The sequence below is a fragment of the Nerophis lumbriciformis genome, linkage group LG24, assembly GCF_033978685.3.
Source record: "Nerophis lumbriciformis linkage group LG24, RoL_Nlum_v2.1, whole genome shotgun sequence".
NCBI classification, from domain to species: domain Eukaryota; kingdom Metazoa; phylum Chordata; class Actinopteri; order Syngnathiformes; family Syngnathidae; genus Nerophis; species Nerophis lumbriciformis.
The window spans coordinates 28,392,285-28,409,055 of record NC_084571.2 but is presented as its reverse complement, the minus strand read 5'-3'; the positions used below and the strand labels follow the sequence as shown (position 1 = coordinate 28,409,055).

Genomic DNA, 16,771 nt, shown 5'->3' with positions numbered 1-16,771 from the left:
TTATATTCCGAACGTTATTTTTAACACTGATTACCAGCGGAATTATTCATTACTTATCGTGTTAAGCAATGTCAGCTAAGATTTATCTGAGAGCCATGCAGTCATCAAAAGAGCCACATCTGGCTCGAGAGCCATAGGTTTCCTACCCCTGGCTTAGACCATAAAAGGTCTAAGTCAATAAAATGTTCAAAACAAGTCAAATTATTATTTTTTATTTTTTATTTAATGCCTACAGTAAATCTGTACAGTATATCAACTTAAGGTTTATATAAAATAAAATAAAAAATAAAAGATTTTATGCCTTTTCTGTCAAAGACAACTTTGTTTTTTATAATAAAAACTGAAATATGCAGTATTTCCCCCACTGCCCAAAACATTCAGAAAGCAATGTTTGATGTGAAGTAGTTAGAGCCTTAAAAAGATCAATAATGCAGGACACCATTGATTTTATTGATTTTAATTCATTATTATTTTTGAGTAATCACAGTGAAAAGATAAATAAAATCTAGGGATGTCCGATAATATCGGACTGCCGATATCATCGGCCGATAAATGCTTTAAAATGTAATATCGGAAAAGATCGGTATCGGTTTCAAAATTATCGGTATCTGTTTCAAAAAGTAAAATGTATGACTTTTTAAAACGCCGCTGTGTACACGGACGTAGGGAGACGCACAGACCGCCAATAAACCTTAAAGGTACTGCCTTTGCGTGCCGGCCCAGTCACATAATACCTACGGCTTTTCACACACACAAGTGAATGCAAGACCTACTTGGTCAACAGCCATACAGGTCACACTGAGGGTGGCCGTATAAACAACTTTAACACTGTTACAAATATGCGCCACACTGTGAACCCACACCAAACAAGAATGACAAACACATTTCGGGAGAACATCCGCACCGTAACACAACATAAACACAACAGAACAAATACCCAGAACCCCTTGCAGCACTAACTCTTCCGGTATGCTACAATATACACCCCCCGCCCCCCCCCCCCCACCTCAACCCCGCCCACCTCAACCTCCTCATGCTCTCTCAGGGAGAGCATGTCCCAAATTCCAAGCTGCTGTTTTGAGGCATGTTAAAAAAAATAATGCACTTTGTGACTTCAATAATAAATATGGCAGTGCCATGTTGGCATTTTTTTTCCCATAACTTGAGTTGATTTATTTTGGTAAACCTTGTTACATTGTTTAATGCATCCAGCGGGGCATCACAACAAAATTAGGCATAATAATGTGTTAATTCCACGACTGTATATATCGGTGTCGGTTGATATCGGAATCGGTAATTAAGAGTTGGACAATATTGGAATATCGGATATCGGCAAAAAAGCCATTATCGGACATCTCTATTCATTATATAAGGTTATGTTGAATGCATTCAAAAAATACATCCATCGTCATGTCTTTCATAGTGATTGTAAATGACAGGCAACAGCGTTATGGTTTGCCATGGGTGCTGATTATTGTCACAAGGTTTACTATTTGTATTTCCTGTGGTAAACAATGTAAACATGTCTGCCATGGGTGCTGATTATTGTCACAAGGTTTACTATTTGTATTTCCTGTGGTAAACAATGTAAACATGTGTATTTAAATATGCAAGTATGTTTAATAGCATTGCACAGTAGTGGACGAAAAAAGTGGAATGACTGCGCTCACTTTTTTTTCGAGGGTGCTCGGGTTGGCCGTCACAAGGTCCGTCTTGACGCCCACGTGCCATGTTGGCATTTTTTTTCCATAACTTGAGTTGATTTATTTTGGTAAACCTTGTTACATTGTTTAATGCATTCAGTGGGGCATCACAACAAAATTAGGCATAATAATGTGTTAATTCCACGACTGTATGTATCGGTATCGGTTGATATCGGAATCAGTAATTAAGAGTTGGACAATATCGGAATATCGGATATCGGCAAAAAAGCCATTATCGGACATCTCTATTCATTATATAAGGTTATTTAGAATGCATTCAAAAAATACATCCATCATCATGTTTTTCATAGTGATTGTAAACGACAGGCAACAGCGTTATGGTTTGCCATGGGTGCTGATTATTGTCACAAGGTTTACTATTTGTATTTCCTGTGGTAAACAATGTAAACATGTCTGCCATGGGTGCTGATTATTGTCCCAAGGTTTACTATTTGTATTTCCTGTGGTAAACAATGTAAACATGTCTATTTAAATATGCAAGTATGTTTAATAGCATTGCACAGTAGTGGACGAAAAAAGTGGAATGACTGCGCTCACTTTTTTTCGAGGGTGCTCGGGTTGGCCGTCACAAGGTCCGTCTTGACGCCCACGTGCCATGTTGGCATTTTTTTTCCATAACTTGAGTTGATTTATTTTGGTAAACCTTGTTACATTGTTTAATGCATCCAGCGGGGCATCACAACAAAATTAGGCATAATAATGTGTTAATTCCACGACTGTATGTATCGGTATTGGTTGATATCTGAATCGGTAATTAAGAATTGGACAATATCGGAATATCGGATATCGGCAAAAAAGCCATTATCGGACATCTTTATTCATTATATAAAGTTATTTAGAATGCATTCAAAAAATACATCCATCGTCATGTCTTTCATAGTGATTGTAAACGACAGGCAACAGCGTTATGGTTTGCCATGGGTGCTGATTATTGTCACAAGGTTTACTATTTGTCTTTCCTGTGGTAAACAATGTAAAAATGTCTATTTAAATATGCAAGTATGTTTAATAGCATTGCACAGTAGTGGACGAAAAAAGTGGAATGACTGCGCTCACTTTATTTCGAGGATGCTCGGGTTGGCCGTCACGAGGTCCGTCTTGACGCCCACGTGTTTCCCATACTCGCCGTTCAAAGGCGGCAGATTGCACCTGAGCCAGCGAGAACACGATAACAACCACTTCCTTGTATGATCACTTCCTTGATAATGATCACTTCCTTGATAATGATAGTCATATTAATAACTGCCCTGTAGACTAGGCAGCGTTACCTTATCACAAACTGAGCCGAGTCGATCATTTTCCCGCAGCCGCTGTCCATCAGGATGCCGCCGTTGCCGACCACGGCGCACGTGTCAAACATCTGGTTGGAGAACGGATGCTCCTGGAATGCAATTTAACAACTCAGAGGTTAGAGACACACACCGAGCATTGACAGGCTTGACAAAAGTTGTCTCCAATTGGCTTATTTATACGTGTTAGTGTATAGAATATGTTTTGGTTTGTGGTGGCGCGCGGTGGTTATCGGGGTTGGCGGACTTGCCGGCTTTGTTTTCGTTTGTTGTTGTGTTGGTTGGCTTCCTTCCTTCTAAGGCCGCAACTTATTGACTATTTTGATAGTCGACTAGTCATCGACTATCTTGACGATAAGTCGACTAGTCGGATTATAAAGCGTACACATGTTAAGTGGCTCTAATTTAACTTTTAAATTGGTCGGAAATTCCTATAAACACACTCCGCAACTTTGTGGACAGCCTTCCCAGAAGAGTTGAAGCTGTAATAGCTGCAAAAGGTGGACCGACATCATATTGAACCCTATGGGTTAGGAATGGGATGGCACTTCAAGTTCATATGCGAGTCAAGGCAGGTGACCAAATACTTTTGGCAATATAGTGTATATTATGTTATGTTTTAGTGTTAGTGTTTGTGAAGGGGGGCGTGGCCTGCGGGCCTGCCGCGGAACGGGGTGTGCAAAGACCGGCCTCGAAGACAGCGACAGGTGAGTGGATGGCCCAGGTGGGCCTTGCTATCTAATCACCTGTCGCCTTTATTAGCAGCAGCCGGGACGAGACAGGGAGTTGGAGTGGGAGCCAGAGAGAGAGACACTGACTCGGAAAAAGAAAGACATTTTGCTGGAAAGCAAAAGCGGAGCAATCTGTATGCAAATAAAGTTAAAGTTAAAGTACCAATGATTGTCACACACACACTAGGTGTGGTGAAATGTGTCCTCTGCATTTGACCCATCCCCTTGTTCACCCCCTGGGAAGTGAGGGGAGCAGTGGGCAGCAGCGGTGCCGCGCCCGGGAATCATTTTTGGTGATTTAACCCCCAATTCCAACCCTTGATGCTGAGTGCCAAGCAGGGAGGTAATGGGTCCCATTTTTATAGTCTTTGGTATGACTCGGCCGGAGTTTGAACTCACAACCTACCGATCTCAGGGCGGACACTCTAACCACTAGGCCACTGAGTAGGTCGCAAGCAAAGCAGTGTTGTACCCAGAAATCCGGGCAGTGTGTGGTGGTCCGAGGAACCTACTAGAGGGCAACTTCTAGTGTTGTAAATGTATTACCATTATTTCATGATAATGTAATCAGAATCAGAAATACTTTATTATTCCCTGGGGGATAATACTACCCTATATCATCAATGTGTGGTCATACCTTGATAAATGTTCTGAAAATGTCGGGTTCGATCTGGAGTGTATCGGAATTTTCTCCATCGAAGGAAATCTTTGTACCCACGGGGGTGTTGTCCTGCGTGATGATGGCCTTGTCGACACGACACGAGCTGCTGAGCTTGGAGCTGCAGAGACAAACACTTTTATAACAGCAATGGTTACCAATTATTTTCCGTCATGCCCCCACTAGGGCACAGAAAAATGTTCAGATTTGGGTTGTCCTGGGCTTTTAGCCTACTGGCTAGCGTTCTGGACTCTCAGTCAGTATGAATACGTGGTCGGGCGGCCGAGCTCTGGGCGTGTGCAGGCCATGCTCTACGGGGGAGAGCAGGCAACCTGTGGATTAGTCTAACTCTTCTGCCACCTAGCTGGAGGCTGGTGTATCGTTCATGCATGAATAAAGACACACATGCTGAAAGTTCCCTCGGCCCCCAACCATGTGAGCTGTCTGGATTACCACTTACGTAAATGTTTGGTAACTCTCTTCGCTCTGCTTCCAGGTTTGAGAGTAGCGCTTCAGCAAGTCGTCAATCAGTTCCCTACGACACACAAACACACACATTGACTCGGCGAACAAAAATGCAAATTGTGTGTTTGTACTCACTCGCAGCCGTCACAAAGCCTTGGAGACGTCATCGTGCTGCAGAGTGAGACAAGCAACAGGTAACATCAATCACACACACGCACTGATTTTACAGTAGGATTTAATTTCCTTGACTTATAGGATTTTTTAAAACATTCAGAATTAATGTAATAGAGATATTATTAAATGTAATATAGTAAATAACTTAAAGGCCTACTGAAATGCGATTTTCTTATTTAAACGGGGATAGCAGGTCCATTCTATGTGTCATACTTGATCATTTCGCGATATTGCCATATTTTTGCTGAAAGGATTTAGTAGAGAACATCGACGATTAAGTTCGCAACTTTTAGTCGCTGATAAAAAAGCCTTGCCTGTACCGGAAGTAGCAGACATAGATATGTGCGTGACGTCACAGGTTGTGGAGCTCCTCACAGCCGCACATTGTTTACAATCATGGCCACCAGCAGCGAGAGCGATTCGGACCGAGAAAGCGACGATTCCCCCATTAATTTGAGCGAGGATGAAGGATTTGTGGATGAGGAAAGTGAGAGTGAAGGACTAGAGGGCAGTGGGAGCGATTCAGATAGGGAGGATGCTGTGAGAGGCGGATGGGACCTGATATTCAGCTGGGAATGACTAAAACAGTAAATAAACACAAGACATATATATACTCTATTAGCCACAACACAACCAGGCTTATATTTAATATGCCACAAATTAATCCCGCATAACAAACACCTCCCCCCTCCCGTCCATATAACCCGCCAATACAACTAAAACACCTGCACAACACACTCAATCCCACAGCCCAAAGTACCATTCACCTCCCCAAAGTTCATACAGCACATTTATTTCCCCAAAGTCCCCAAAGTTACGTACGTGACATGCACATAGCGGCACGCACGATCAAATGTTTGGAAGCGTACTCATGGTACCACGTCTGCGTATCCAACTCAAAGTCCTCCTGGTAAGAGTCTCTGCTGTCCCAGTTCTCCACAGGCCAATGGTAAAGCTTGACTGTCATCTTTCTTGTAAACAATGAAACACCGGCTGTGTTTGTGTTGCTGCATGCCGGCCGCAATACACCGCTTCCCACCTACAGCTTTCTTCTTTGCTGTCTCCATTGTTCATTGAACAAATTGCAAAAGATTCACCAACACAGATGTCCAGAATACTGTGGAATTTTGCGATGAAAACAGACGACTTAATAGCTGGCCACCATGCTGTCCCAAAATGTCCTCTATAATCCGTGACGTTACGCGCAGGATATTTCGCGCAAAATTTAAAATTGCACTTTAGTAAGCTAACCCGGCCGTATTGGCATGTGTTGCAATGTTAAGATTTCATCATTGATATATAAACTATCAGACTGTGTGGTCGGTAGTAGTGGGTTTCAGTAGGCCTTTAAGGGTATAAAGTCAATTTAAAGTCAGGAAAATCACATCCAGAAGTGATGGAATTTACTTATAGATTGTATAATAGACAGATTCATGTTTAAAAAAAACACAAAAGAAAAAGCATAGTCTAAGCCAGGGGTGTCAAACGTAGGTCATATGGCCCAACTGGTTTAATTCGGCTCGCAGGATCAGTTTGCTAAATATAAAAATGAGCTGCATTTTTCAATGAAAGGAACTAGAGATGTCAGATTTTTTGCCGATATCTCGATATTGTCCAACTCTTAATTACCGATACCGATATCAACCGATACCGATATATACAGTCGTGGAATTAACACATTATTATGCCTAATTTTGTTGTGATGCCCCGCTGGATGCATTAAACAATGTAACAAGGTTTTCCAAAAAAATCAACTCAAGTTATGGAAAAAAATGCCAACATGGCACTGCCATATTTATTATTGAAGTCACAAAGTGCATTAATTTTTTTAACATGCCTCAAAACAGCAGCTTGGAATTTGAGACATGCTCACAGGTTGAGGTGGGTGGGGTTGAGGTTGGGGGGTAAGAGTTAGTGCTGCAAGGGATTCTGGGTATTTGTTCTGTTGTGTTTATGTTGTGTTACGGTGTGGATGTTCTCCCGAAATGTGTTTGTCATTCTTGTTGGGTGTGGGTTCACAGTGTGGCGCATATTTGTAACACTGTTAAAGTTGTTTATACAGCCACACTCAGTGTGACCTGTATGGCTGTTGACCAAGTATGAATTGCATTCGCTTGTGTGTGTGAAAAGCCGTAGATATTATGTGATTGGGCCGGCACGCAAAGGCAGTGCCTTTAAGGTTTATTGGCGCTCTGTACTTCTCTCTACTTCCGTGTAAACAGTGCCGTTTTAAAAAGTCATAAATGTTACTTTTTGAAACCGATACCAATAATTTTGAAACTGATAATTTCCGATATTACATTTTAAAGCATTTATTGGCCGATAATATCGGCAGTCCGATATTATCCGACATCACTAAAAGGAACTGCTGTTCTAAATGTGTCCACTGGTTGTCGCAGTAGCAATTCAAGTGTAACCCGCGTCACACATGACAGTGTTTAAAAGATGACATGTCAGCTGACTTTTAAGCAACCCCTGGACCGGGTGCCGCTACTCCAATCAGCGCAGGTGCAAGCAATCAGCTGCATTCGTTGTGGCTGGTGGCAGTATCGACGCACAATACCTTCTTTCATAGTAAATTATCCACTCAACGGATAAAATAACAAAAGGTAAGATGCAAAGACTAAAGTCAACTTGACCATCATCTTTTAAGTTTGAGTTCCATACAGCGCTTGCAATTGCTTGAATGCACGATGCGCACCCTAAACTCTATTGTAAAAATGTGGGTTTCTTAATTTTTTCTGTTTCTTCTATTTTATTTGTTTTACTTAAATCTTCTATATTCTCATTGGTTAAGTTTGTAGTTATCTTACCTTAATGTCAGCTATGGTGTCATTTTGATAATTATTTTGTTTGTATTATAACTATAATATTTGAATGATGATAAATGAATGTGTTGAGACAGTTGCGGATTTCACCAATACCAAGACACTCGATTGCTTTTTCAAACGTTTTTAATGGTTAACTGCCAACATGAGAATCCTTAACAGAGAGTGTTTAAAGTTCAATGACGTTGTAAAAACACTGAGCAAAGTCTAAGTTCATTGTGTTCTTCATGATGTTTTTGAAACTGCAGAATTTTCAACTAATTATTTTGCCAAAAAAATTAATCTGAAGTTGTCTTTAATTATAAGTTTTAATGCCATGATTTTACCAATGTGGGAATAGATTTTCCTCCATGCGGCCCCTGAGCTGAATGAAATGAGTTTGACACCCCTGGTCTATGCTAAAAACAAGGCAACATTCAAACTTACAGAAACCATAAACACACTTGTGATACATACAGTATTTACGTTTATTTAGAATTTTTTTTTACTCATTGTTACATTTCATTTGTTTTATCTAAATCCCTTAACATCAGTCTTGTGACAGAGTGAGTTTTCCTTTTTTGTCGTGGCAACATATCTTTGTGCTGCATGGTGTTACCGTCGTTGCTCTCAGTCAAGGCAACTGGCAGGCATACAGAGACCGTAACATTAAAGTTTAAAAACATAGTGCCGGATCTGCTAAAGGTTTCTGTGTATCAAAACACGTGCAAACTTGATAGCGCATGCAATGCTGACCAACTAAGGTCAGGGACCTCTCATTTTTTGTTGGCATCGGACATTGTACAGTAAGTGATTGTTTTATTATGTTCGTTGTTTGTATTTCTTGTTTAGCACTTAGCAATACTGCTACAGGATGCATTGTGTTTCACTAAAGCTGGATCTGTTTAGCACACAGCTTCTAAAACCTGCAGCTCATCCTCCTTATATTCAGCCTCAAAAACTAGGCCTCGGTGATGTATAAATTTTGTCTATACATTGAAGTTTTTTGTTGCAGACAATTAGAAAAATCTAAAGCGATTTTTTTTCTATTTTTGCTCCGGCATGCTTTTTGCCCCTCAGGACCTTCCGTAGCTTGCGTCGTCCCCTTATTTTTTTAGCGGCACACCTAGCAAAAAACAGCAAGTGCAAATTTTTTGTAAAAAAAAAACAAATCAGATTTTATTTTTAGGCCGTATCACCCAGGCCTGGATCTGGATCATCATTTGTCCCAAAGTAGTCTTTGTTGGCTATTCTGAAGTCAATAAAGTTTGTCTAAGTCTAAGTTGTTGAAGGAAATAGTGAACATTGTGATGCGTCTGTAAAATCAATACGCGGATGTATGCTTAGAACGAGCAATATAAGTAAATATTACATGTTACTATGCCGAAAAATGGACAAACTCATGTTATAACAGTGTTATTAAAAAATATATATATTTTATGAAAATGTAAACGCCATAGATAATACATTTGTATGTAATGTTTTGATGCCTTACATGTTTTATTCTCTTTTTGTAAAAAAAACAACAAAAAAATTTGGAAAGTGGAATATTTGAGATTAGCACGGAGCAGCTCGGTTGGGCAGTGTTTAGCCCTCGAGCCTCATAGCGAGAAGGTCCTGGGTTCGACTCTCGTTCTCGGGGTCTTTCTGTGTGGAGTTTGAGAGAACCTGAGGAGGCGACTTGTCCAAGGTGTAAACCTGCAGCTGGGATAGGCTCCCGCGACCCGAGAGGGGGACAAGTGGTAGAAAATCGACATCTATTTTAGGTGAAACTGAATGTTTGCTTTAACATAAACAATGTTGAAGACTCCATGCCTTTGAAGTTACATAACCTGATATTACGTCGTCATCTACTGGTTTAGTGGTGCCATCGCACTTACACACTGACAGTCGACACAAAACCACATTTACACATCTTTCTACATACAATAACAACCCACCACAACCATTTTTTATTGCATTTAGGTCTTGGTTGGCAAACTTCGTTCAATATGAATGAGCAGCTATGAATAACCACTGTACAGTATATGAATATATGTATCCTGTATTATTTAGTGCAGTGTTTTTCAACCTTTTTTGAGCCAAGGCACATTTTTTGCGTAGAAAAAAATCCAGAGGCACACCAGCAGAAATCATTAAAAAACAAAACTCAGTTGACAGTAAAAAGTCGTTGTCGCAATTGTTGGATATGACTTTAAACCATAACCAAGCATGCATCACTATAGCTCTTGTCTCAAAGTAGGTGTACTGTCACCACCTGTCACATCACGCCGTGACTTATTTTGAGTTTTTTTGCTGTTTTCCTGTGTGTAGTGTTTTAGTTCTTGTCTTGCGCTCCTATTTTGGTGGCTTTTTCTCTTTTGTTGGTATTTTCCTGTAGCAGTTTCATGTCTTCCTTTGAGCGATATTTCCCGCATCTACTTTGTTTTAGCAATCAAGAATATTTCAGTTGTTTTTATCCTTCTTTGTGGGGACAACGTTGATTGTCATGTCATGTTCGGATGTACGTTATGGACGGCGTCTTTGCGCCACAGTAAGTCTTTGCTGTTGTCCAGCATTCTAGTTGTGTTTACTTTGCAGCCAGTTCAGTTTTAGTTTTGTTCTGCATAGCCTTCCCTAAGCTTCTATGCCTTTTCTTAGGGGCACTCACCTTTTGCTTATTTTTGGTTTAAGCATTAGACACCTTTTTACCTGCACGCTGCCTCCCGCTGTTTCCGACATCTACAAAGCAATTAGCTACCTTCTGCCACCTACTGATATGTAAGAATATTACACGGTTACTCTGCCGATTTCTAGACAGCACCGACAATTAACAACAACACGTAATTTGCAGATTATAATTAACTGGTTTGCAAAAAATATTTTTACCCCAATTAGGGGAAATTACATAATTTCCCACGGCACACCAGTGATTGGAAAACACTGATCTAGTGGTTGAGTTGGTCTTCCCTCGTTGAGAGACGTCGTTCCTTGGTCTTGCGTGAACGTATTGCTGTCTGGGCAGCTCGGATGCGGTGTTCGCGTTGAGCATGGGGGCGCCGTGCAGTTTCTTGGGGTTGTCGGTCTGAACTCCGTCACAGAGTTGGGTAAGAGCTTTGTTCGACGGGAAGCGGACTCGTGTGACGTTGCGGTCCGGGGGGTGAGGTTTTTACCCGGTTTGTATTGTTCAGGAATATTCTGGAGCGTTTGCGGATTGAAGTGGGGAAGGATAGACATGTTCCGACGCACGGATGGGGATGGTGTGGCTCTTGTGGGAGCAGGGTGGTGTGGCTGTTTGTTTGGATTGTGAGGAAAGGTGCAGCTTGGTTGGAGGATTTTGGTGTGTGCATGGGTACTTTTTTAGCGATGCCGTGGTGATGGCTGTGATTGTTTCAGTCGTGGTGACTTTGTTTGGCCGTTTTGGTTGTGTGTATTTGGGGGTCCACCACCAGGGGGTGGGGCCTGTTTTATTGCTTTTGATTGTGGTTTTTGTTTAGATGCAGGATTCTGTTTGCCTCGGGACACCTGCGGGGTCCTGAGGTGTGGGGGTTGGCCTCCTGGCCGTTAAGTCTCAGTTGCCCCCTGCATGGGCTGGGTGCGCCTTGAGGGCTGTGTGTGGGCTCCCCGCTCCTCCTACTACGTTAAAAGCTCTGAAATGTCTTCAATAACTTCAACGTCAATTTGGTGACAGTCAGTTGAGGTCTTGGATTTACATTTCTTTACAATTTAGAGGTTTTCTTCTTTTGTCACATTATTGAGGAACATTAAGTTGGGATTTCTGTCTGGTGTCATTCATGCCCTCAACTTACCCACACTCTGGAATCTGTTCCTCAATAGTTACAAAGTACTTGTTGAAGCTTTTAGCTACTTACTTCATATCATCACTTTTGACATTTCTGTTTTAGAAGTATTGGGGGTAATCCCTCTTAGCACCATTTTTAATCATTCTGTTTAGGATGCCCCATGTTGCTCTCTTAATAATTTTGTTCTTGTCTAATAAATTACTATAATTAGAGATGTCCGATAATATCGGACTGCCGATATTATCGGCCGATAAATGCAATATCGGAAATTATCGGTATCGGTTTCATAAAGTAAATAAATAAATGATAAATGGGTTGTACTTGTATAGCGCTTTTCTACCTTCAAGGTACTCAAAGCGCTTTGACACTACTTCCACATTTACCCATTCACACACACATTCACACACTGATGGCGGGAGCTGCCATGCAAGGCGCTAACCAGCAGCCATCAGGAGCAAGGGTGAAGTGTCTTGCTCAGGACACAACGGACATGACAAGGTTGGTACTAGGTTGGGATTGAACCAGGGACCCTCGGGTTGCGCACAGCCACTCTCCCACTGCGCCACGCCGTCCATTTATGACTTTTTAAAACGCCACTGTACGGAGTGGTACACGGACGTAGGGAGAAGTACAGAGCGCCAATAAACCTTAAAGGCACTGCCTTTGCGTGGCGGCCCAATCACATATTACCTACGGCTTATCACACACACAAGTGAATGCAAACTTGGTCAACAGCCATACAAGTCACACTGAGGGTGGCCGTATAAACAACTTAAACACTGTTACAAATATGCGCCACACTGTGAACCCACACCAAACAAGAATGACAAACACATTTCGGGAGAACATCCGCACCGTAACACAACATCAACACAACAGAACAATTACCCAGAACCCCTTGCAGCACTAACTCTTCCGGCACGCTACAATATACACCCCCTGCTACCTCCTACCCCCTTCAATAATAAATATGGCAGTGCCATGTTGGCATTTTTTTCCATAAATTGAGTTGATTTATTTTGGAAAACCTTGTTACATTGTTTAATGCATCCAGCGGGGCATCACAACAAAATTAGGCATAATAATGTGTTAATTCCACGACTGTATATATCAGTATCGGTTGATATCGGAATCGCTAATTAAGAGTTGGACAATATCGGAATATCGGATATCGGCAAAAAAGCCATGATCGGACATCTCTAACTATAATATTATTTTCTACATGATCATAAGTTGTTGGCAGTAATGGGCAAAGTACTAAGGTTTTGCAGCTTGCTACATATAGCAGCATTTCATATCATTATCATATCATATATAATATCATATAATATCAATAAAGTACTATCTATCTATCTATCTATCTATCTATCTATCTATCTATCTATCTATTGTTAATGTAACAGAGTGTACAAATGGGCCCAATAAGGGTCCATTACTATTAACTATCTGTCATTTAGCTTGGGACATCCCACAACTACCCCTAGGGGTCCCCGCACTCCACTGTAAGTGTTTATTTAGTTTGCCTTTTCTTTGGCCCACCCCTATACTGTTATTAATTTTCTCTGTCTTCAGTAAAAAAAAACAGCATCTATCTATATCAGTTAGTAATGGTTATATGTAGAGATGTCCGATAATATCGGGCTGCCTATAATATCGGCCGATAAATGCTTTAAAATGTAATATCGGAAATTATTGATATAGGTTTCAAAAAGTAAAATTTATGACTTTTTAAAACGCCGCTGTACTGTAGTGGTACACGGACATAGGGAGAAGTACGGAGCGCCAATAAACCTTAAAGGCACTGCTTTTGCGTGCCGGCCCAATCACGTAATATCTACGGCTTTTCACACACACAAGTGAATGCCATGCATACTTGGTCAACAGCCATACAGGTCACACTGAGGGTGGCCGTATAAACAACTTTAACACTGTTACAAATATGCGCCACACTGTGAACCCACACCAAACAAGAATGACAAACACATTTTGGGAGAACATCTACACCGTAACACAACATAAACACAACAGAACAAATACCCAGAACCCCTTGCAGCACTAACTCTTCCGGGATGCTACAATATACCCCGATACCCAAAAAACCCGGCCCCCCCAACCCCGCCCACCTCAACTTCCTCACGCTCTCTCAGGGAGAGCATGTCCCAAATGCCCAGCTGCTGTTTTGAGGCATGTTAAAAAAAAGAATGCACTTTGTGACTTCAATAATAAATATGGCACTTTTTTCCATAACCTGAGTTGATTTATTTTGGAAAACCTTGTTACATTGTTTAATGCATCCAGCGGGACATCACAACAAAATTAGGCATAATAATGTGTTAATTCCACGACTGTACATATCGGTATCGGTTGATATCGGAATCGGTAATTAAGAGTTGGACAATATCGGAATATCGGATAGCGGCAAAAAAGCCATTATCGGACATCTCTAGTTATATGCAGTAAAACTTTCCATGAACTCATCTCACCTTAATGTGTGTTTCTAAATTTGTGTTGGACGTCTTAGATGAAGAGAGCAGTTATGATTTTGGTTTACAGAGTAAACAACCAAACACTAAGGTTTTTGGCATTGTTTTTTGTAAACGCATACATGTGTCTAATTATGGCTAAGGACATGCATTATTGTGTGTTTCCTGCACATCGTCTTCATCACTAAAGCAAAAATCTAATCTGCTGGGGAGACTTCCTCTGCCATTTTCAAGTACCGGTATGTTTCTTATTTTTGAGTGGTCAGCTTGAAGCATCCCTCTGTCTCCGACTCCCTCGTCATCATGTGACATAAGTGTGTTTCTGTTATGATTTTGATCCCTGGTTTTGATGATCCGCCTTACTTTGCCTCTGATTGGCCAGTCCGTAATGTTTCGCCCTAACCTTAGCCAATTGTGACTCATCATACGAACACCAACCATTTTAGGCCTGGATTCGCAATCCGTTTTTCTCTTTGTCGCTTGTAGCTTTATGTAAGCTACCTAGCTACATGGTTCTAAAAGTAGCTAAGTTACAGGAAAGTTTACTTGTTTAAAAAGTAGCTATATTACTCACATATGAACTTGAAGTGCCATCCCACGGAATTGTCCAAAATGTTTCGGTATCCTGGAGCATTCAAAGTTCCTTTCACTGGAACTAAGGGGCCAAGCCCAACTCCTGAAAAACAACCCCACACTATAATTCCTCCTCCACCAAATTTCACACTCGGCACAATGCAGTCCAAAATGTAGCGTTCTCCTGGAAACCTCCAAACCCAGACTCGTCCATCAGATTGCCAGATGGAAAAGCGTGACTCATCAGTCCAGAGAAGGCGTCTCCACTGCTTTATAGTCCAGTGGCGACGTGCTTTACACCACTGCATCCCACGCTTTGCATTGGACTTGGTGATGTATGGATTAGATGCAGCTGCACGGCCATAGAAACCCATTCCATGAAGCTCTCTGCGTACTGTACGTGGGCTAATTGGAAGGTCACATGAAGTTTGGAGTTCTGTAGCAACTGACTGTGCAGAAAGTCTTTGCACTATGCGCTTCAGCATCCGCTGAGCCCTCTCTGTCAGCTGACTTGCTGTTGTTCCCCAAACTCTTCACTTTTCTTATAATAAACTTTGGAATATTTAGGAGCGAGGAAATTTCACGACTGGATTTGTTGCACAGGTGGCAATCCTATGACAGTTCCACGCTGGAAATCACTGAGAGCGGCCAATTGTTTCACAAATGTTTGTAGAAACAGTCTCCATGCCTAAGTGCTTGATTTTATACACCGGGCTAAGTGATTAGGACACCTGATTCTCATCATTTGGATGGGTGGCCAAATACTTTTTGGCAATATAGTATATTTCGCTTCGCTACTTGTAGCTTGTTACTGCCATTCCCTGGATGTTGGTTAGCTTGTTTTTGTACGTTTTGTACGTATTTTCTGCTTCTATAGATCTTTGTGTTATAGATATTCTATACAATGTATTATTATTGTATAGAACAGTGGGGGTGGAGGGGAGGGTGTGTATGGGGTTGGGGTGTATTTTTTTTATTTATTTTTTTTGTCATTAAAAAATACAATCATATGTGCTTACGGACTGTATCCCTGCAGACTGTATTTGATCTATATTGACATATAATGTAGGAACCAGAATATTAATAACAGAAAGAAACAACCCTTTTGTGTGAATGAGTCGGGATGGGAGGTTTTTTTTGGGGGTTGGTGCACTAATTGTAAGTGTATCTTGTGTTTTTTATGTTGATTTAATTTTTTTAAAAATATTTAAAAAAAATTATTGTTATTTTTTTTAATTTCTTGTGCGGCCCGGTACCAATCGATTCCACGGACCGGGGACCACTGGTATAGAATATAATGTTATATTATTGCAAGCATTTCTCAGTCCTTTTGCTTCTTACCGAGTTGTTCCAAAGGACAATGTTTGTCATAAAGCATCATGAAAGTATAGAAATAAATGACCATAAGCATCATCAACATCATTTTCCATCACTACCCTAGCTTTGATCACTCATAATCATTCTTAAAAGCAATCACATTTTCCTCTGTGCATATTCTTCTTTAATTAATTTTTGCCATCAATGTTCCTCTTGAGTTTAAGATTTTAGTCCTGATTTTCCGTGCGTTGCATGTTGGCCCCTCACTAAATCACTGACTTGTTAGGCCCCTACACTTCAGGACGCAGCCTCTGGTCTTCAGGCCAGGGGTCTTCTAAAGATCCCAAAAACTCATTTTAAAACCCGTGGAGACGTGGCATTCCAGGCTATAGCTCCCGGACTCTGGAACATCTTGTCCCTCTGTGGTCTTGACCGTGTTGACACTTTTAAGAAACATTTGAAAACTTCTCTTTTTAGTAATCCACTTTGTATCCTTTTTATGATGTTGACCTTGTTGTTTTACTTCACCTGTGTCTTGTACAGCGCGTTGTGATTTTATCCGTGAAAAGCGCTTTATAAATAAAATGTACTTACTGTTTGTATGAGCACGCATACCTGTCGTCCTGGAACATGTACCAGGTGACGATGGCCAGCAGGCTCCCCACGCAGAGGAGCGCGAACGTGAAGTAGAAGCCTGACCTCATGCTCCTTGCCTCGGTTATCTTTTGCCACTGACGCCCGTGTTTCAGGCTAACACACTTCCCGACG

General features: G+C 41.2%; 1 protein-coding gene across 5 annotated transcripts in view; it reads right to left on the bottom strand.

Moving 5' to 3' along the window:
* LOC133620413 (alpha-2,8-sialyltransferase 8F-like) overlaps positions 1-16,771 on the bottom strand; it is a 27,169-nt gene extending 10,398 nt beyond the window's left edge. Inside the window, exons 1-7 of one of the 5 annotated variants that reach the window (XM_061981898.2) lie at positions 16,619-16,771; positions 14,688-14,789; positions 5,003-5,038; positions 4,863-4,937; positions 4,382-4,523; positions 2,993-3,105; positions 2,781-2,873 (exon numbers count right to left, since the gene is read on the bottom strand). In XM_061981898.2, coding sequence (XP_061837882.2) covers positions 2,781-2,873; positions 2,993-3,105; positions 4,382-4,523; positions 4,863-4,937; positions 5,003-5,038; positions 14,688-14,789; positions 16,619-16,707 — 650 coding nt within the window. In that variant the 5' untranslated portion in view covers positions 16,708-16,771. Of the gene's footprint in view, positions 1-2,780; positions 2,874-2,992; positions 3,106-4,381; positions 4,524-4,862; positions 4,938-5,002; positions 5,039-14,687; positions 14,790-16,597 lie in introns of all 5 variants that reach the window. The other 4 variants (XM_061981899.2, XM_061981900.2, XM_061981901.2 and 1 more) reach the window with 4 other exon arrangements.